This window comes from Fusarium tjaetaba (genome assembly GCF_013396195.1).
Source record: "Fusarium tjaetaba strain NRRL 66243 chromosome Unknown NRRL66243_c0000017, whole genome shotgun sequence".
Classification (NCBI taxonomy): Eukaryota; Fungi; Ascomycota; class Sordariomycetes; order Hypocreales; family Nectriaceae; genus Fusarium; species Fusarium tjaetaba.
In genome coordinates this window covers 97,952-119,089 of record NW_023501213.1, presented here as the reverse complement: position 1 = coordinate 119,089, position 21,138 = coordinate 97,952, and the positions used below count along the sequence as shown (strand labels likewise).

General features: G+C 48.0%; 6 protein-coding genes across 6 annotated transcripts; 4 read left to right on the top strand and 2 right to left on the bottom strand.

Moving 5' to 3' along the window:
- Window positions 1-68: 68 nt before the first annotated feature.
- Window positions 69-1,370, top strand: FTJAE_685 (uncharacterized protein; the record flags this gene model as incomplete). Its single annotated transcript, XM_037353505.1, has 1 exon — window positions 69-1,370. The coding sequence occupies one exon, from the start codon at window positions 69-71 to the stop codon at window positions 1,368-1,370; it is 1,302 nt and encodes a 433-aa protein (XP_037212210.1).
- Window positions 1,371-3,120: 1,750 nt separating this feature from the next.
- FTJAE_684 (uncharacterized protein) lies at window positions 3,121-3,717 on the bottom strand (the record flags this gene model as incomplete). The annotated part of the gene is made up of 1 exon (XM_037353494.1): window positions 3,121-3,717. The coding sequence occupies one exon, from the start codon at window positions 3,715-3,717 to the stop codon at window positions 3,121-3,123; it is 597 nt and encodes a 198-aa protein (XP_037212209.1).
- Window positions 3,718-6,356: 2,639 nt separating this feature from the next.
- On the top strand, window positions 6,357-8,213 carry FTJAE_683 (uncharacterized protein; the record flags this gene model as incomplete). The annotated part of the gene is made up of 4 exons (XM_037353483.1): window positions 6,357-6,688; window positions 6,819-7,392; window positions 7,540-8,112; window positions 8,163-8,213. 4 exons carry the CDS (start codon window positions 6,357-6,359, stop codon window positions 8,211-8,213), a joined length of 1,530 nt encoding a protein of 509 aa, XP_037212208.1.
- Window positions 8,214-10,971: 2,758 nt separating this feature from the next.
- FTJAE_682 (ATPase) lies at window positions 10,972-15,678 on the top strand (the record flags this gene model as incomplete). Its single annotated transcript, XM_037353472.1, has 6 exons — window positions 10,972-11,683; window positions 11,731-12,574; window positions 12,761-12,770; window positions 12,827-13,753; window positions 13,799-14,851; window positions 14,905-15,678. The coding sequence occupies 6 exons, from the start codon at window positions 10,972-10,974 to the stop codon at window positions 15,676-15,678; spliced, it is 4,320 nt and encodes a 1,439-aa protein (XP_037212207.1).
- A 1,135-nt stretch (window positions 15,679-16,813) lies between these two features.
- On the top strand, window positions 16,814-18,841 carry FTJAE_681 (feebly like; the record flags this gene model as incomplete). The annotated part of the gene is made up of 3 exons (XM_037353461.1): window positions 16,814-17,851; window positions 17,902-18,714; window positions 18,767-18,841. The coding sequence occupies 3 exons, from the start codon at window positions 16,814-16,816 to the stop codon at window positions 18,839-18,841; spliced, it is 1,926 nt and encodes a 641-aa protein (XP_037212206.1).
- Window positions 18,842-19,105: 264 nt separating this feature from the next.
- FTJAE_680 (acyl dehydrogenase) lies at window positions 19,106-20,534 on the bottom strand (the record flags this gene model as incomplete). Its single annotated transcript, XM_037353450.1, has 4 exons — window positions 19,106-19,510; window positions 19,557-19,665; window positions 19,719-20,192; window positions 20,242-20,534. The coding sequence occupies 4 exons, from the start codon at window positions 20,532-20,534 to the stop codon at window positions 19,106-19,108; spliced, it is 1,281 nt and encodes a 426-aa protein (XP_037212205.1).
- Window positions 20,535-21,138: the final 604 nt, after the last annotated feature.

The window sequence follows — 21,138 nt, the reverse complement described above, 5'->3', positions numbered from 1 at the left end:
AGGATAATCTTGAACGCCATTTGGAGGGGATCCCATGGGATAAGTTTCCGAAAACCTTTCAACACGCAATGGAAATTACCAGAGAGATTGGCCTACGATATCTCTGGATTGACTCCTTATGCATCGTTCAGGGAGACCACGAAGAGTGGTTGCGCGAATCGGAGAAGATGGGCTCTGTCTACGAGAATGCTTATCTAGTCGTCGCCGCTGCCGATGCGCGCGATTCCACCGAGGGTTGTTTCATTGAGTCCGCAAGATCGCCGAGACTAGAGATTGTCAAGATCCCATATGTTCAACCCTCCGGAGAACCGCTAGGATCGTTGTATGCCGGTGATTGGAGCGAGGAAACATTCCAAGATCCGGATGAGAACAAAAGTCTTTTATCCACTAGGGCGTGGATCACGCAAGAATGGATATTGGCGAGACGAATTGTTTTCTACACACGCGAAGGAATAGTATGGTCCTGTAGGACGATTCGATCGCCACCAAGCGGCGTCAACGAAATTTCGCACCGAAGTGAACTTTCGGACTGGTGGTCTTTAATCCAGACTCATTCATCCCGCAACCTCACTTACTTCACAGACAGACTCATCTCACTCGATGGGATCCGAACTGAAGTTCAGAAAAGAGACCATACTGTTTACAAGTTTGGTATGTTTGAGAAAGACCTGCAGACCCAGTTGCTGTGGCTAGTATGTCCGGAATCGCACGCTGCGCGGCCGGATCAAAGTCCCATCCCGGCTCCCTCTTGGTCTTGGGTTTCAAGAACGTCCAGCATCCAGTTCTTTAAGGACTGGAGTATGACCGGCCCCTATAGAGACGAAAGAGACAAAATAGATTGCGGAGACGTGTTTTTCGAGGATGACGTGGTCGTTATTACTGATGGGACAGTAATGAAGCTCCATCCAGCGGACTGGGATCCAACTACGGAGAGGTCCAGAACTAACATTTTCCGCCGAGATAGTGATACATCAACCACAGAGTCGGAAACAAATGAGCAGGATGAAGATCAAGCTGCTAAAGGACTTGAAATAACCGATCACGAAGAGGAACACACGAGTTGGTACTCCGATATCGAACCGGACAGTTCTGTCGACTATTATGACAGTTATCCATACATACTGTTTGACGATGGTAATATCCCCAGCCAGGATGCAGGCCCTCTTTTCGCTGTCTATTTGACTAGGAAGTATCTTGTTTGGCCGCATGACAAGGAGGTACAGTATGAGCAGTACTTTATCGTCTTGGAACCGTGTCTCGAAGGACCTGCCGACACATATACCAGGGTTGGGGCAGGATGGATTGCCAATGACGTGAGGAGAGGACTAAGATTTCAAAGTGAGAAGAAGAGAAGGATCAGAATAGTCTAGAATTAGGCCTTGTGGTTTGGGCAGAAGACCAAGGCCTTGCATCATGAAGCAAATACAGTCGCCTCTTTAGTCGAGGCTGCCCAGCTCTCTTCTGTCTCACTTAGCCACACTTATGCTGTTCGACTTACAGGATATGTATCTCTCCAGCTTTCCAGAACTACATCGACAGAAATAATGACAGCCCATGTTACGAAAGCTTCGCGAGCTCTGTAACAGGTATAGTCTAACAGAGGTGAGACCAAGATAATTAGAACAATTATACGTGAAACGTAAAATGAACAAAGTGAGATGTAATTAACTTCACTCTAGCGATGGTCACATACCTGGCAATTGATCTGAATTTCCTCTGAAACACAGTGTGTCACGCGGGAATAGCCCTTGCAGATCAGGTTTCTCAGAATGGGTTGCAATGAGGGCCCGACAAGGGTATATAATCCACGTCACTGGCTGATGCAACAAGAAAGCAACACCACTTTCACTCCTCGTATCCTTCGTTTAAACACTTGATCATTATGTCCAACTCCCTTGCCATGGGATCTCAGGCTCCGAGGAGTAAATTCAACAGCGAAAGGCCGCTGCCGTTAACCCCGGACAAGATTACTTTTTAGTGGCTATCAGAAGCTCTTGGCGTTACTGTGAAGAACTTTAAGATTAGTTCTATTATACACGGCACTTCTTCGAAAGTCTTTATGGATATCGTCTTTGGCGATGGTGTCGAGACTGAGATTCCTAAGAGGGCTGTGCTCAAGGGGGGGTTCAACCCGGTGATTCGTGAGACTGTTCCTCAGATGTTGCTTACGTATCGCCGTGAGACTGAATTCTACTATCATGTCGCTCCCCAGACGACGATGCTTCTTTCCAGGATCTGGTTCGCGGGTACAGATACCGTGAACGGGCAAGGCATCTTCATCATGTTAGATGTATCAAGTGAATCTATATTCGGGACTCCCCTGCAACCATGGACACCCGAGCGTGTAGGAGAAGTCCTAAAGCAACTCTCCAGTCTCCATGCAAATACTGGGAATACTAGTGAAGATAAATATCCCTGGCTCTTTGGAAAACACGGGTCAAAGCTGGAGAATCCTGTCCGAAACAGACACCCAGAATCAAGAAATCGTTCTGTCTGTTCTTAGGTCCGTGGTGAGACCATCTGTGAACCAAATATCACCTGGTGAATCGGCTCCTGTAACCGATGGTATCAAGGCTCCTCAGATATGTTACCATCAGCCCATGTTCGTTGGTTACATTTTCTTGTTGATTGTCCCTGGAATCTTGACTTGTCAGATCTCGGTTCCCTATTGTCAGGTCATCAGTCTGTTAGTGCAAAGCTACATCACTAGCGTTGGAATCTCGGATCCGGATAAACGGTCGCTAGCGAGCTGCCGGTGCCATATAAGTGCACATCGCGATAGGCCCCCCTCGGCAAATACAGGTCGTGATTTAGCAATAACCTTGAGCTGCCTAGTAGTTTAACATCTACTGCGTGAAAAGTCTCAGAGGCTTGTCACACATATCTTTCTATCTCATCAGGAGCATAGTAAATATGATTATCTACCTTATCATTGTCAAGATTTATTTTACATTGAATGTCAACCCCATATGACCAACATCACTTGCAGCCGGTATTGTAGCACGTAGACTTATGGCCCTCGCCAACATCCTATTGAACACAGCCTCAACACAACAAACACTAGAATAAAGACAAGGGCCGAGGACAGCTGGGCAAGGTCTCAACTGTAACATGACCAGCCTAGACAGGGACAACCTCGACAGGCTCATAGCCACAGGCTCGGTCGAAGTAGTAGAAGCTCATGGGCGAAGAAACAGTGTAAAGCTGCATGCTCGAGACCTCAGCAGTGTAAAAGTAGCAAGTCTTGTACTTGACATCAAAGCTAACAGCCTTGCATCCACCACGGCAAGCATCAAGACAGTTCTTCATGTTGCCCTCTGCCTGCGATTTCTTATACCAGGGGGTGTTGGTAGCCCCGACGTAGCCAGTAGCTCCGCAGGTCTTGCCCACAGCGTCCGCGACGCAAGCTCGGTCGAAGTAGTGGAACGTCATGGGCGAGTTGGTCACCTGATACAGGCGCATCTTGGAGACTTCAGCGGTGTAGAAGTAGCACGTCTTGTACTGGGTATCGAAGCTGATGGCTTTGCAGCCGCCGGTGCAGGAGTTGAAGCAGCCCTCGATGGTGCCCTCAGCCTGGGACTTTTTGTACCATGGGGTATCTGTGGCACCGACGTAGCCGTTGCCGCCGCAGATGACGGGCTCAGGTGCACCGGCAAGGCAGGGAGAGGCATTGGAGAAGGCCACGAGAGCGGTAGCAACGACGGTTGAGAAGCGCATAGTGATGGTTTTTGTGGTAGTTATGTGTATGTCTGTAAGGTAGCTTGAGAGGATGCAGTACCACAAATGCTGGCTCTTGCCGTGCTTTATATAGCAGACTCTGGACGAGCCATTGGTGACTCTCACATCGTATAAACGCCCTGGCATCCATTTACCGTATGATCCGGAGCGACTCCCACCGACTTCCGAAAGCTGAAAGGCTGAATTGGACTATTGATCGAGCTGCATGATTTTTAAATAGTTCTTGTCTTGGCTGCTACGTTGTTTACTGCTAATTATGCTTTTATCCTTGGCTTTAACCATCGGAGATATCAGCATGGTGTCCCATTGGGCCTAATCAATTCTTGGCTAGGGTAAAGATAAGCACCAAAATATCAGGAGTGAAAAAGCCACAACTGATGGGCTAACGGCTTTTAGCCGGGCAGAACATGTGTTGCTTTTCGGGCATTTGGTAGGCTATTTCAGTTCACAACAGGTGCTACTGTTAATGCAAAGGGTTTTGGAACGCAGAGATAATCGCCAAGATCTGGGGTACTCCGAATGCAGATCTGAGAAGATGTGCAGCAACACCCTCGGTAGACGTGTAGACATTGCTGGATATTGAATATAGTGTATATAGTTCAAACACTAACCATTTTCACAATTACTTCAAAGGTTTGGCCGCGTCACCGCGTGTGGGATGAGAATGACGAGGTTCGTTTAGAGTTGACAGTCGCCCAAGGCTTTCAATAGTCCAAAGCCACAATTCTAAGCGAACCTGCGGCTGGATCATGGCGGTTTTATAGTTCCGCGTACAGTACCCAGTTAATCCTCCGACAACACTCCAAACTTTACTCCGTTCCAACAATGGTGGTGCGCTGTTCGAATCACCAGTCGGCCGCTGTTGACAGCGCACTGTACTCCGTATAGCCGCCAACAACTTGAAAATCATCAAGGTCGTAGCAGTGTGCCATTGGCTCAGGCTGTCGGACTGTCGGCCTAACCAGGATCTTGGGTTCCAACAGCGGAAGACTCGGGGAAATGTGCGGAATTATGTTTCCTGTCCCTTGATGGTTGTGTATCATCGGGTCGGTTCAATTGGATGAACTAAACTGCCAAGAACCACAGCCCCTTGCTGGGTTGTCAGCTTGCCACGCTTTCTTTATATCAGAACCAACCACGCGATAAGATAACCGAGTGATACGACGCAACGTCGGGGATTCGACACCGCTGAAACACAGTGACTGAGTCCTTATTTGGTCTTTCAGCCCCTTTAGTTTGAATAGCCTGATGCTAACGCACGAGGTGGTTGCAAATGATTAGAGCTGAGCAAGTTCATCCTCCGTGATAGTGAAAATGAACATACTATTTTGTTACCGTTATTCCCTGCATTCACATCAATAGTTCAATTCATTCTAGCCTGCCCAACAATATTGCCTCGTCTAGACCACATGAAGAGGTCGCCAAGGCCCAGGAAGAGCGAAATAAGCACACGTCATTGGCAAAGGCGCTAATATAGGGAGTCCACTCTTAGCTGGGCACATCTTGCAGATCCTTGTCATATTCTCCAAAGGTACTCTACTAGAATCAAAGTCAGGAAAGAACTAAAACTGTGGGCTGGCAGTGAAAGCTCTGTTATTTAGAGCTGCTGGTAAGGCATAAGTGGAAAAGGCATTGTTGTATCTTGTCTACGAAACGTTAGAGTTTGCACGCGCGTTATGTAGACTATCTTCCTCTTCTACCTCGTAAGCAAGCCCTGACAGGCTAAGCTCATCTCAACAAATAGTCGTGAAAACATGAGTCTTCATACGCGGATCGATCCCCAGTACCTAATCGTGGAAAATGGATAAAAATCACCGACAGGGAAGATCGGGAGTACAAAGTTATCTCGTACAGGTAGCAAGGCACGTTGAGCAGCCAGCTGGCCCTGTCGATCCTAGCAGGGATGATTTTAGCTCTGACACAAGTTTCGATCTCTAGTGAGGAGCTTCAGAGAGCAGTGGTTGGAACTTTGTGAGATAATTGGCGTCATATGAAATGAGTCTTCACAGTAGTCTTTCATGTCAAATTTAACGGAAGGTGTTTCTCGAAGATGAGACAGCTCCGGGCCCGATTCTCCCTGCCTGATCTGTTAAAAGGACAATCAGACAGTGGATGACAAGGATTTGGCTTGTGGTCAATGGTGTAGGGGGATGAGACCGTAATTAGCGCAAGTACCTAACAACGAGCCCATTCACAAGGCAACTTCACTAGTCGTCCTGATGAGCAACGGTTTGATCCCAGTCGTTTGATACAATCAGCATGCTTTGATGTTGGAATGCTCTGCTGGCGACTTGTTGCCATTGCGCACCGTAGAACGATACATACTGAATCAGGCTGTTGTCCTACCTTGCGGCTCAACGCTACTTAGAGTGTATTGGCTAGAAATGCAACAAGTCCTATGACTCGCTAGACATCAATTCTTATCTAATATCTCTTAACCCCTCATTCTGTTTTCGGTTGCACAGCCACCTTGGAGGTTGAAACTGGATACGCAGAGTCAACACTCAACAGGCGTCCAACTGTATCAGGTTAGCAAGATTGTCGGAAGCTCCGGCGAGAGTGATTTGACGAGACCACACTCATCTATTTCAAGCCCTGCAGGCTGTTCCCGGTGTTAAATGGATCCTCTTAGCATCACCAGCGCCTCAGTCGCGTTGGCTGCCACTGTCTACAGATGCGCGATTGAGGTCAAAAGTATCGTTGGCACGATCGCCGACGCAGCCGACTCGCTATCAGATCTAGCCGAAGAGGCTCAACTAATTCAGGAAGCACTCCAGGGTGTCGAGGTTGCCTTGCAGGACAATCAAGAAGCAATCTCTCAATGCAAGATTGAAGAGGTTTTCTCGATTGCAGTCAAGGGCTGTCGCGCGACGTTGGCGTGCATCAAGCAGGAGTTTGAGCTTCTTCTTAATCGGCACGATTGGAGAGCTCGTTTCATGCTGTTATGGAAGTAAGACGACATGAGAAAGCTACTAGGGCGCCTTGATCGCAAACGAGAAAGTATCTTGTTGTTGCTTCAACTTCTAAGCCTGTAAGACTAACCCCAAATATCCAAGGCGAGACTGACGACATCATCAAAGAAGTTCAGTACGAGAGGTTCAAGCCCTGGTCGGCAAGAAACAAAGTGCTTTGACCGTTGCGAAAGAGGACATAAGGTCTCTCATACCGACCTACTGGACTTGCCGTGATACAATCCTTGGCTGCCTTGACAAGGAAACAGCCAACGACATCTATGTGGAATGGGGGAACCGGGACAGCAAAATGAGTGTAACTGAGTTTGACTTTGACTACGAGCTCATCAACACACGAGCTTATCGTCGAGCTCTTGCTCAAGCACAAACCAGAAGCAAGCGGGAGCTACCATACAGAGACCTTGACGACTCTCCAGGCCGAAAACCTAACGCTGGGATCATAGAGCCGGTTAATGATCTCATCGACTTGAGTTATGAGCCGACCCAACAAGGTGCTTCAATGTCGCCACATATGCCCTACAAGTCATATATAGACCTAACGGGTCTGCGGTTCCTACCGAGAACTGCGGATAGAGGGGTAGATAGTTCCGAAACCCTTGACAGCTGTAAAACTGCCGAACCAGCAGACATTGGAGAATCCGACATGTCACCAGATTCTGGAGATCAAGATTTAGAAAATCGGGTGCCTAGAATCTGGCGACGGCCGCAAGCTACGACGAAGGAGGCAGTGACTGGGCAAAAACAAGACAAATCATAACAAGGAACGGCGCTGAAAAGTTGCCCTTCGGTCACTACCGAAACGTTCAGGACAAATGCCACGATGTCGCAGACCGCTTTACTCGAGGAATACGTCGAAGGTAGAAAAGACGAGAGTCTTCCCATCGGGGGTCGCCCTACCGCGCGTGTACGCTTGGCGTATAAGAGGGAAGTAGTCGATATAAAAGACCATCCTGAGGTCACAGAAATCAACCGTGTTGACCGAGCCTTTGGCATAGGTTCGGATGAGCCACTCGACAGCAGCCTCGTTGGAAGCCTCCAAGCCCCAAACATTCGAGAGTCTAATCTACAAAAGAGCCTGGCTGCCCTTGAAGCGAAGCATGGTCATGCACAACGACGATGGGCTAGCCCACGAGGATCCGTCGAGATGTTGGATGAAATATGGAAAGACACCGTGACAACGAAGGTACCAGCCAAGAAGAAAGCGAACCATTCGAAGTATCAATCCTTTGAGTCAAGATCTACACCTGAGGATGACATGAGACATCGGAGAACAAGCATTGTCAGACAAAAACGTCCCAAAGTTAAACAAAACGAGCGAAGCAAAAGCACCGATTCCACTCAAGTCAGCCCAGGTACACCGCCAAAGGCAAACAACTCTCGATTTCTCAAAACTGTTGGAGATGTTATACAAAGGCTGATTCTACTTGAGCCCGATGCAAAACGTGGTAACAGCTCAACAAGGGCGCCGACCCACTGAAGCAGAAGCCTCTAGTTTACAGCTAAAGTGAGCAAGACTGGGGAACTAAAAGGGAGACAGCTATTGAATAAACCGCTCAAAGTTGATTGATGAGGGACCGTCGGGAAATCCTCTGGGTAGATAGAAGCTGATATGGGGAAAGGGATATCTTGTTTACGCTATAGGCGGCAGTCAAATCACAAAGATTCATGAAGAGGCTGAGTAGATAATATGAATTGGGGCAAAGGAGTTAAGGTAGGAAATGTGGCAAGGTAGAAATTAAGGGACAGGGGTCACTATGCAACAAAAGAAACAACCCTACAATTCCCTTACTATATGTATGTTTATGCTTCAGTATACTGCACGCTAAGAACTTGGATATTCAGCAGTCCCTCTCCTATGCCTCGGGAAGGTAGCTCTTAATTAATACATGGATAACAAAACACATAACGATGGAACTTTGTGAAGACGAGTACGAGAAAAGATTTTTAAGCATCAATAGATCGCGGGGTCTCTCAGACGTTCATGTCTGGCAAAACTTGATAAATTTATCCGACTGAAATTATCGAAGTCATATCTTCCTGGACGTTGAAACAAATTATGTCATTTCGCATCATCAGGTTTTCTTCGGTAAATAGGCCCGACGGGCATCAGACTATCTTCCATTTCTGGAAATCTGGGGTATCGGCCGGAAACGGACTTGAGAGAGACTCCGTCCGTAGGATTCATGAAGTGGTGTGTTGCTGGTGATGTGACATTGTGGAGGTGGATCTTATATTTAGCCGTTGAAGAAATGGATCGACGGGATCGAAATAAGCGTTTCTATTTGCGTATATCCGTATAGCCGCCTCGCTTGGATATATAAAGGGTTGATGCCAGGGTATGATCTTAGGTATTCTGCGGCTGGGCACAAATATTTCTTAAATGGCAAACATCTGAGATACACTATTCATCTAGATATTAGAATCACCATGGCAGAAGTTTCATGTCAACACATCCTGAGTCAATCTCACATAATGCCTCGCAAATACCACCCAACCCATCCCATCCCAGCCCCAATACGCATCAACCAATCTGAAGCTATTCGGGAAGCGGACCACTCCCAAACCCCGTAGGCCAACTCAGGCCACTGCCTTTAAGCTCACGCCACCAAATCAGTCAAGACAACGCTATGGTTGGCCTGACCTCCTCACGTCAATGGATCACCTGCGACCCTTGAAAAAGCGGGCTGTCGACTGATTGGTCTTCAGCGGGTGACCCCTGTAGCATACCCCTGTAATGGCTTTGCTGATGGAGGGTCAGATCTGACCGAAGAACTCAAAGGCCCCAGGTTTTTTATGTTTTCGCATTTCGGTTTCGCTATGTTAAACGAGAAGTCGCGTATTTGAGCGAGTTGGTTTTTGATGGTGATTGTATAAGTATCTGATCTTCCTAGCAAAGAGGAATCGAGCGATATAATTATTGCATCTCAGAGACTGAGAGATTGAAAGAAAAGAATTGGGTATCGTCATAAATGCAAGCAAGTCGTCCGTCGATGTCTGCCAGATGGTCCATCCCCAAAGAAAGACCTCAACTCCATGAAGACAAAACCCAACTGCAAGAGAACTGGTCTCACAATATGTTTGAAACTCGTACCAGGAGCCTTTAAAGTCAAATAACGAACCGCCAGGCCATCCATATTTCATAGAGAACTGATTCCCGTGAGAGGACTATTCCAGTTGTCATCAATCTGCTCCCGTAGGCGACGGCTCTCTGCTTCTCTTCCTCTTCAAATCATCGCCATCGTGTAAGCTCAAAGGTGACTGCTCCCGTTGATTTGGCGGACTATGCTCTGGCGTCGGAAGTCTTATGCAAGTGCAATGCCTCAGCAGTTCTTCACATCTCGCAAGCCTTTCCAGAAGATCTTGATTCGGGCGTCTGCGCTTCCTTGGCGGTGCTGGCAAACTTGGAGTGCAGACTGTTTTAAGCTATCAGAACGTCAGTATCAACTCTACCCGCAGTTTTATTGAGGGAATTACCCTTATGCAATTCGAACACGGACTCTTCCGATCGCATTTCTTTTTCCTCTGTTGGCAGAGCACACATGACAGCACTCTCTTGCCCGCCTTCTTGGGCTCCGAATCCATCGACGTGTTTGTAACTGTAGGGCTCAAGTCCGTAGACTCATCCCGATGCGAAGCAGGACTCGACATTCTCGTGTGAAAATTTACGATAATTATCTTTTTTCTTACAATGATCTCCAACTTTGCATCTCATGAGATGTCGATGTCGACTTTAAAAGCATATAGCCCAAACTCAAAACCCTCCGGACTGGGGTGAAGACGATTGGGTAGTAGATCATGCAACAAAGTGCATGGGGGTGCCACACTCGGGCAGTCGGGCTCCAGACGCATCCCGAGAGCTCTCCACAACTTCCCGAGGACCAGGGGGTGACAGACCAGGATATTGGGAAACTTGGAGATACGGATAATTCTGGTGAACACGCGATTCGGAAGACGCAGTCTGTCAAGAGTCCGCTTGGCCGACTTAAAAGGTCTGTGAGGTTTATGTGTTCATTATCACGACACTGAAGCTTTATTTCCAGCGTTTCGTTGCAGTTTTTTCTCGTATTGGAAATTCTGTTGATGTGAGAGGCTGCAGCATTGGACATCAGATCATTATGAGTCCACTTGCATGCAAGTCACTTGAACTCAATCACTAGATTTCTGAAGCTCAAACTCTCAGCCTATACTGCCTGTGTTAGTACACAAGTGATCGAAATACCCCATAGCACTCCAGAAGAAACAAAAATCAAGCAAATTCAGCATGGCCTCAACTTATATGGGCGGAACCTCCGTCCAGCCAGCACCACTACCTGGATTGGGACCAAATGTGACAGCAAACAATCAGACTACTACTTCGACTCATGACCCTCAAACACCCGTGAATCCCAGTTCAGACACAACTCCTACCAACTATTCTCAAGACCACATGGCTTCCAAGGACGAAACACCAGCCAAGTCCACCACAGAAGATGAAGAAGACTCAGAGCTCGAGCGCAGACACAGTATTGTCCGCGACTTGGCACGCCAGTACACCAACCAGAGTCAGATGTCTGCTATCAGCGGCAACCCCTTTACAGCAGATGAAAACAGTCCACTAAATCCCAGAAGCGACAAGTTTAGAGCTTTGGCTTGGGCAAAGGCCATTTCGAAATTGCATAGTGAGACTGGATTTACCAACCGCAAAGCAGGTGTTTGTTATCAGAACTTGAACGTTTTTGGATATGGTCAGCCTACAGATTATCAGAAGAATGTGGCTAATATTTGGCTTGACGTTGCTTCACTTCCGCGGCAGCTGATGGGGTGTGGAAAGACTAGGATTGACATCATTCGAGACTTTGATGGTGTGGTCAAGAGCGGAGAGATGTTGGTGGTATTGGGACCTCCTGGATCTGGTTGTTCAACATATCTCAAGACCATTTCCGGTGAGACGAGTGGTATTTACATCAACGATGATGCATACTTCAACTACAGGGGTAAGTCACCAAGCTCTTCAGATTTCGGACTAGCTGAACATCGCCAGGCATAACCGCCCACGAGATGCACACCCGCCATCGCGGAGAAGCAATCTACACCGCAGAAGTAGACGTCCACTTCCCCCACCTCACAGTCGGCGACACCCTCGACTTCGCCGCCCACGCCCGCGCCCCACGCTCTATCCCCGGCGGCATCGACCGCGAGACCTTCATCTCACACTCGCGCGACGTGGTAATGGCCATGTTCGGCATAAGCCACACGGTAAACACAAAAGTCGGGAACGAGTACGTCCGCGGCGTGTCCGGCGGCGAGCGCAAACGTGTCACCATCGCCGAAGCGTCTCTCAGCGGCGCACCGCTGCAGTGCTGGGATAATAGCACGAGAGGTCTGGATTCGGCGAATGCGGTGGAGTTTTGTAAGACGTTGAGGTTGCAGACGCAGATGTCTGACACGGCGGCTATGGTGTCGATATATCAGGCCCCACAGGCTGCTTATGATATTTTTGACAAGGTTGTTGTGTTGTATGAGGGAAGGCAGATTTTCTTTGGTGGGACGAAAGCAGCGAAGCGGTATTTTGAAGATTTGGGGTTTGAGTGTCCAGCCAGACAGACGGTGCCTGATTTCTTGACGTCGATGACAAGTCCGCAAGAGCGAATTATTCGAAAAGGGTTTGAAGACCGCGCACCGAGAACACCAGATGAATTCGCAGCAGCGTGGAAAGCCTCCCAAGCCAATATTCTTCTACAGCAAGAAATCGAAGAGTATAAACGCGATTTTCCGATAAATGGGCCTGAAGCAGAAGAGTTTAGAGCGAATCGACGCGCAGCGCAAGCTAAGAACCAACGAAAAAAGAGTCCGTACACGTTGAGCTACTGGCAACAGACGAAGCTGTGTGTCTGGCGCGGGTTCAAGCGGCTTGTTACGGATCCGACTATCACGCTGACGCAGTTGTTTGGGAATTTCATCATGGCGCTGATTGTGGGGAGTGTGTTTTATAATATCAATCAGACGACGTCGAGCTTTTTTCAGAGGGGGGCTTTGCTGTTTTTGGCTTGTTTGTCTAATGCGTTTTCTAGTGCTCTTGAGGTACACTCATCGGCCATTTGACTTATCGGCAGCTTTGGCTAACAAGTCTAACTTAGATTCTTACGTTGTACGCCCAACGACCTATCGTCGAGAAGCACGATCGTTACGCTCTGTATCATCCATCGTCTGAAGCAGTGGCTTCTATGCTCTGCGACATGCCATACAAGATCCTCAACGCCTTCACGTACAATCTGACACTCTACTTCATGACCAACCTCCGCAGAGAACCCGGTCCATTTTTCTTCTTCCTTTTCATCACATTTCTCGTCACGCTCTGCATGTCCATGATTTTCAGAACAATTGCTTCTGCGTCTCGGACACTCTCTCAAGCAATGGTCCCTGCTGCTCTCCTCATCCTCGCACTAGTTACCTTCACGGGCTTCGTTATCCAGATCGACTATATGCTCGGTTGGTGCCGATGGATCAACTACGTCAATCCGCTGGCGTATGCATTCGAATCACTTATGGTGAACGAATTTCATAACCACAAGTTTGAGTGTAACTTATTCATTCCTACGTATCCGGATGCAGCGCCTGAGAATCGCGTTTGTTCAACTGTTGGTGCTGTACAGGGTGAGCCTATGGTTTCAGGGGACAGATATATCAACCTCTCGTTTTCATACTATCATGCGCACAAGTGGCGAAATGTCGGTATTGTTATTGCTTTTACGCTTCTTTTCCTTGCAACGTACATGTTTTTTGCGGAAGCCGTCAGCGCGAAAAAATCAAAGGGAGAAGTACTTGTTTTCCGTCGTGGTCACAGACTTGCAAAGAACATAGTCGATGCTGAATCTAGGCCAGCTGGTCGCGTGGCCATCACAGAGAAAGAAGGCTATGGAGAGGGACAGCCGTCAAACTTCAAGTCAACGAGTGTCTTTCACTGGAACAACGTTTGCTATGATATCAAGATCAAGAGTGAAAACAGGCGTATTCTTGATAACGTAGCAGGATGGGTGAAGCCCGGTACAATGACAGCCCTAATGGTACGTCCCCTTCTGCTTTCTTCCTCTCAACACTAACAATTTCAGGGCGTCTCGGGAGCCGGCAAAACAACACTCCTCGACTGCCTCGCCGACCGCACAAGCATGGGCGTCATCCACGGCGACATCCTCGTCGACGACAAACTCCGCGACGCCTCCTTCCAGCGCAAAACAGGCTACGTCCAGCAACAAGATCTACACCTATCCACAACAACAGTCCGCGAAGCCCTCAACTTCTCCGCCATAATGCGTCAGCCAAAACACATTCCAGTCAAGCAAAAGATCGCATACGTTGATGAAGTCATCAAAATGCTTGATATGCAGGACTATTCCGAAGCAGTCGTTGGTGTTTTGGGCGAGGGCTTAAACGTGGAACAACGGAAACGCTTAACGATTGGTGTTGAACTCGCTGCCAAACCGCCGGTTTTATTGTTTGTTGATGAGCCTACCTCTGGATTGGACTCGCAGACTTCATGGGCTATCCTGGACCTGTTGGAAAAGCTGGCTCGTAGTGGACAAGCTATCCTCTGCACCATCCACCAACCATCAGCCATGCTCTTCCAGCGCTTCGATCGTCTACTCTTCCTAGCCAGCGGAGGCAAAACAGTGTATTTCGGAGACATCGGCGATCATTCACGCACAATGACTCGCTATTTCGAATCTCACGGCGCAGAACCGTGTCCGCCTGAAGCAAACCCCGCAGAATGGATGCTCGAAGTAATCGGCGCAGCACCCGGTTCTGAAACGAGTCTCGACTGGCCGCAGATCTGGAAAGATTCCTCCGAGTTTGCAGAAGTTCAGAAACACTTGCTGGAATTGTCTCATCATCAGGTTGAGAAGAGTCAGGATGAAGATCCGCATTTGTATGATGAGTTTGCTGCTACGTTTACGACGCAATTGAAGTATGTCACGACGAGGGTTTTTGAGCAGTATTGGAGAACGCCTTCGTATATCTACTCGAAAGCCGCGCTGTGTACGCTCGTGGCGTTGTTTATTGGGTTCTCGTTTTATCAGGCGCCTAATACGGCGCTTGGACTGCAGAATCAGATGTTTGCGATCTTTCAGGTGCTGACTGTCTTTGGACAGCTCACGCAGCAACAGGTAAGCCGGACTCCCTCAAATCTGATCTGACATGACTAAGGCTAACTGTCTAGATGCCGCACTTTGTCATCCAACGAGATCTATATGAAGTCAGAGAACGACCCTCCAAAACGTACAGCTGGCAAGTCTTCATCCTAAGTCAAATCATCGTCGAAATCCCCTGGAACACCCTCATGGCCGCGATCATGTACTTTTGCTGGTACTACCCCATCGGTCTATACCGCAACGCCGAACCCACCGACGCCGTAGCTGAGCGCGGCGCCCTCATGTTCTTGCTCTTCCTCGTTTTTATGCTCTTCACCTGCACCTTCACCGATTTCATTATCGCGGGGTGCAGCTCAGCTGAAACAGGAGGAAACATCGCCAACCTGCTCTTCATGATGTGTCTCATCTTCTGCGGTGTTCTCGCAACACCAGACAGTTTCCCCAAGTTTTGGATCTGGATGTATCGCGTCAGTCCGTTTACATACCTTATATCAGCCATCTTGTCCACTGCGGTGGCGAATACAGAAGTTGTCTGTGCGCAGAACGAATATGTGGTTTTTCCACCGCCAAAGGGTCAGACGTGCGGGGAGTATATGCAGGCTTATATCAAGAAGGCGGGAGGATATCTTGTGAATGAGAGCAGTAATAGTACATGCACGTATTGTACTATCGGAGACAGTAATGTGTTCTTGGCCGGGGTTCGGTCGCATTATGATGAGCGGTGGAGGAATTTCGGGTTGATGTGGGTTTACATCATCTTTAATGTCTTTGCGGCTTTGGCGTTGTATTGGCTTGTTAGAGTCCCGAAGAATAAGAAGGGGGAGAAGGAGAAGAAGGAGTGAGAAGGCGGTAGAAGCAAGGTAGGAGGATCACTTTTATAATTCTTTCATATCATGTAATTACTATATGTAAGTTTACTTGTCAGCCGTCCAATACTTCACTCCAGGTATTTCGAAAGCCATGAACTTTGATACTACATTTGTCATAATTGTTATTCATCACCATGGCTACCAGCAAAGCCTGCATTTTGCGTATCACACACTCTTCAAGCATTGTCCATGGACATCACCCACAATCTCACGTCCTGCCGCGTGAGCGTCAAACTCCAATCGCAGATAAATCCAAAGAACTCGGCGAACGGTTACTCAAAGCGTAGTCCAGCTTTCAGCTGCATAGCCATGTCTCACCTCCGAACCCTGATCAACCAATCAAACACGACGTTTTCGTAAGGGGGAGAAACGAGCTTCAACCACCAAATACCTATCGCATCTTCAGCTGCAGCCACGGGATAGAATATAACGCTAAAATATCATTTCTAGTACTAAAATAATACGCTATTGATATTCTAGGACACTATCACATATCTTGTCGTGAAAATGGTATGGTCCGTGGTCTATACGCGCTTAGCTCCCGCCACAGGGCTGAACTATTGAAAGCTGAACAAACGCCACACAAACATGACCTCCCCTCTTTTGATTTCACATGTTTGTAATACTCATACACTGATTTGGTCACTTGCAGTGAGTAACACATGCACTGCACAGCCCAAACGGTGTATGGCGAGACTCTTGTGACTGCCTACATTAAGCTTCGGCAGTGACCGATATTACACTTTGTAAAACGCCATTTCCCTCTTCGGCTAGGCAACATCGCTGTGTTTGCTCACGATAGGAGGGCGGCTCGGAAAAATAAGGAATGGAGGGGATACAGGTCTGTGAGTCAACAAATAAGCGTCGTCACATACTGTGATACCTAGCACGACGCCTCTCGCCCAACGGGTGATAGATCACCAGGAGGGATGACTTGCATGTGCCTGTATTCTGTCTAGCTCGATGCTTGAGATTCAGGTATAAATCGACCATGATATCCTACTGAAATGTGAGGGACACACGCACGATGGCTTCTATACTCAGTAAAGAGTCTCTCGCTATTTCTTTCTCTATCGTCACACTACTCATTGGACTCTCTCACTTCAACATGATCTCTCTCAAGTCCATCTTCAAGTCCGTCTACATTCGTCTTTGGAAATTCGTCAACATCTTTGTCCACTGGCACAAGCTCCCAACCTGGCTCGGCGTCTTCAACCTCCTCGCTCTTCGATATGAACTCCGCGAGAAGAACCTTCACGACACTTACCCCAATGCAGAGTTCCAGGGTACTGCGGCTGATTGCCCCATGAAGAACTCAAAGTTCATCGCAAGCAGGAACTCAGACGGCGATTTCAATGACCTAGCTCAACCAAAGATGGGATGTGCTGGTATGAGATTCGGTCGAAATGTTCCGAGAAATCATACCGCGCCGCCCACTCAACAGGAACTTCTTACTCCAAACCCACGACTTGTTTCGGAAAAGATTCTTGCTAGACCTGAAGGCCAGTTCAAACCCGCCGAGATCGTCAATCTCCTCGCCGCAGCATGGATCCAGTTCCAAGTACACGATTGGGCACAGCACTCTCTCGTCACAAACGGCGACAAAGACGTTGAGATTCCTCTAGACAAAGCCGACAGATGGTCAGAGCGCATCATGAAGATCCCTCGAACAAGGAAAGACGATCCTCTTTCACAACAAGATATCGAAACACCAGCTTATACCAATGAGTGCACTCATTGGTGGGATGCTTCTCAGATCTACGGATCCACTGAAGCCGAGACAAAAGCTCTCAGGGCAAAGTGTGATGAATCATATCCCGGTCAACTCCATGTCACACGTGAGAAAGGCGTGCAGTTCCTCCCCCGATCAGACGACGGTATTCCCAAGACTGGGTTCAGACAGAATTGGTGGTTGGGACTCGAACTTCTTCATACGCTATTCGCGTTAGAGCATAACGCTATCGCCACGCAGCTTCATCTTTCGAATCCCAGTTGGTCTAGTGATCAGATTTTTGATACTGCGCGACTTATCAATTGTGCTCTCATGGCCAAGATTCATACTGTTGAGTGGACTCCTGGTATTCTGCAACATCCAGCGCTGCAGATTGGGATGAATGCGAACTGGTGGGGACTTTTGGGCGACAAGGTATGTCTTATGATTCTGAGTGATGAATTGCTACTAACTGATGGTGATAGCTCTGGCGTGTCTTTGGTCGTGTCTTTGATAACAAATCAGAAGTCATTTCTGGTATTCCTGGATCAGGCGTCGATCACGATAACGTCCCATACTGCCTTACAGAAGAATTCGTCTCCGTCTACCGTCTTCACCCTCTCATCCCCGACAACGTAGCATTCTTTAGCATCAAAGACGGCCAACACAAGGGCACACTTCCCATCAAAGAGGTTGCCTTCGCGTCAGCTCGCAAGCCTTTCGACGAAGACAAATCAGGACTCGGCCTTTCCTTTGCTGATGTCTTTTACTCCTTCGGCGTCAACTACCCAGGTGCCATCCGAGCCCATAACATGCCCAATTTCCTACGCGACTTGAATATCCCAGGCGATAAGGACTTTCCCCAGGGTCGACACTTGGACTTGGGAACTATTGATATTCTTCGTGATCGTGAGCGCGGGGTTCCTCGCTACAACGCTTTCAGACGCCTATTTCACATGGCACCCGCAAAGAGCTTCCTTGACCTCACAGGTGGCGATGCCAAGCTGGCTGGTGAATTGGAAGAAGTCTACGACGGCGACCTTGAGGCGGTTGATCTTCTCGTCGGTACTCTCAGCGAGCCTCTGCCCAAGGGCTTTGGCTTCAGTGATACTGCCTTCCGAGTGTTTATCCTCATGGCCACTCGTCGCATCAAGTCTGATCGCTTCCTTGCCGGTGATGGTTGGTGTCCTGAGGTGTACACTCGCGAGGGTATCAATTGGGTGCAGAATAACACGATGAAGGATGTCTTGTGTCGACACTTTCCTGAACTTGCTGCGACTCTGCACAATGTTAAGAACGTGGGTACTCTCTTCACTCATTTTGATAATTCTGAAACTAACTCAATAATAGGCTTTCGCTCCTTGGACCAAGATTGGTCAGACTGAGGCTTACGCGGGTCCAGAGACTAACAAGGCAAGGATCTGAGGTTTGGTTCATGGAAGAAAAGAACCTCGTTTATTTAGGACTCTGATTGGGAAATAGTAGATTGAAAACTTGGGTGTGATCTTTAATTCTTATACGACGGGGAGGTCAAGCGTCTATTGGCTTATATGCTGATGTATGAGAGACTAGCAGCTGATTATCGACAAATTGAATCATTCTTATACGATACTCATTAGGCCTAAGTACTAGATAAGGTATGGCGTTCTCGGTGACTGTCCTACGGACTGTCAAGCTACCAAAACTATCTCAAGTATACCAAGTAGGCTCAGGATACTCTCCCAACAAAAGATATCTCCCCAACTCCCTATTCTTATACGCCACAGGATCATGCAGCGTATGGGTTCTCAAATCCCTCCAGAACCTATCCAAACCAACCTTTGCAGCCGTAGACCTCGAGCCCGTAACTTCAAACACTCCCGACGTGATCTTGAGACCAGTGTCTGTAGTGACCACCTTAAGACTAGCAACCCATTCGGCAAACTCACCGCGTTGCTCGGCTGTGACGGCGGAACGATCTTGTGAATACTTTGCGTAGAGGGAGTCAGCTTCAGCGTTGACTTTCTCGGCTAGTGCTTCGGTGGCGCGGAGGTGGGCGAAGAAGTTGCCGTAGGTGGAGAGGATGTAGAACTCGTCTGTTGCTTTCTCCTTGTTCTGGGAATCTGTTAGAAATTGTTGGCTAGGGGGCGTTGGTACTTACATCGCCGCCGAAGGGCCAGGCGCGAGTGTTCTTGAGAGTGTACTCCTTGGCAAACTCAAGAGCACCCGCTGCAATGCCGAGGTAGAGATTGGCAAAGTTGAGTTGAATTCTATAACACATGTTAGTAAATCCAAAGAGCAGTAGCACATGCAAATAACTCACGTTGGCAAGAAGAGGCTGGTAAAAGGAATAGCCAGGATGTTAGGATCAGGCTTCTTCGCCTCAACATCCCATCCCAACGCATCACCCCACGGCGCCTCAACATTCTCAATATTAACACCCCCCGACTCCGTAAGTCTCAGCCCAACGTTATCCCAGTTATGCTTAAACTGGATCCCAGGCTGCTGCGTCGGAACAATAGCAAAGATATGCTCTTCCTTCTCACCGTAAACACCCTCAAGAACAGTCAAGTCTGAAATCACACCGCCGGTGCTAAAGTTCTTGAAACCATTGAAAACAATCTTGTCTCCGTTGGAAGTGATCTTGAGATCGTTGTCGCGAGGGTTCACGGCACCGCCGACGAAGTAGTTGTTTGAGATGATTAGCTTGTGAGTGCGGTCTGCCTGCTCGGGAGTTCCGACTACGTTGGCGGTTGTGGACCAGACAAGATGGTAGCCGAGAAGCATGCCAACAGATCTATCACTCATCAGCTTCAATATTTCATAATATGTAAAATAGAACTCACCCATCTGTCTTGGCGACTTCGCGAATCGCTCTGAAACCAACACTCCATGGCTGTTCGCCACCGCCATACTTAGCTGGGCCGAGGATCTTGAGAAGACCAGAGTGCTTGAGAAGAGCGACTTCAGCCTTGGGAGATTTGTTTGCGCGCTCTCGAGCTGGAGCGTCTTTTGCTAGGACTTGAGCGACATCTTTGGCACGCTTGATCCAGCCCTCAGCGTCAGTGGGGAGAGTGGACCACTGAGCTTCATACTCCTTGTAGACACCTGGGTCGGAACTCTCAAAAGTGGCGGCCATGATGAGAAATGTTTGGTATAATGACAATATGACTCTATGAAGAATAACGACTGGAGGGGAAATACTTGAGAAATATGCCGCCTATATAGGCAGATAGCACCTCACATTGCGTGTACAACATCGGGTATGTCGTTATCACAGCTGCAGGGACAAACGGGTAAAAGTGTCTGCAGCTCAAGCTAACCTCGGCAGTTGAGCAATTTATCTATGGCGATCATTCTCCAGTAATTGTGTCAATGTCAAAGCGGTTATCAGCGACTATACCATGAGCTGATACTTTGTTGCGTGATTGGCGTCATCAAGGTTCGACTGGGGTATTGGCGTGTTTCGGTCTAAAATGATGAGATGAGCGGCACAAAGCATGCCATCCAGAATGACTAAGCAATACACCTCAGTACCTTAATTAACAATTAATAGAAGTGTCTCAAATACTGTTGCTTCTGCTCTCGTGCATTGGACCACTTGGTGATTAAATGTATTTTTGTCTTGTACGAAAATCTAAAATGATTTTCTTATTATATGTCTTAACTAGTTCGATGAATTCTAGCCCAAACGCAAGGAAATAGCTAAAGATTGTAATCAATACAGTATATAAATAAATAAA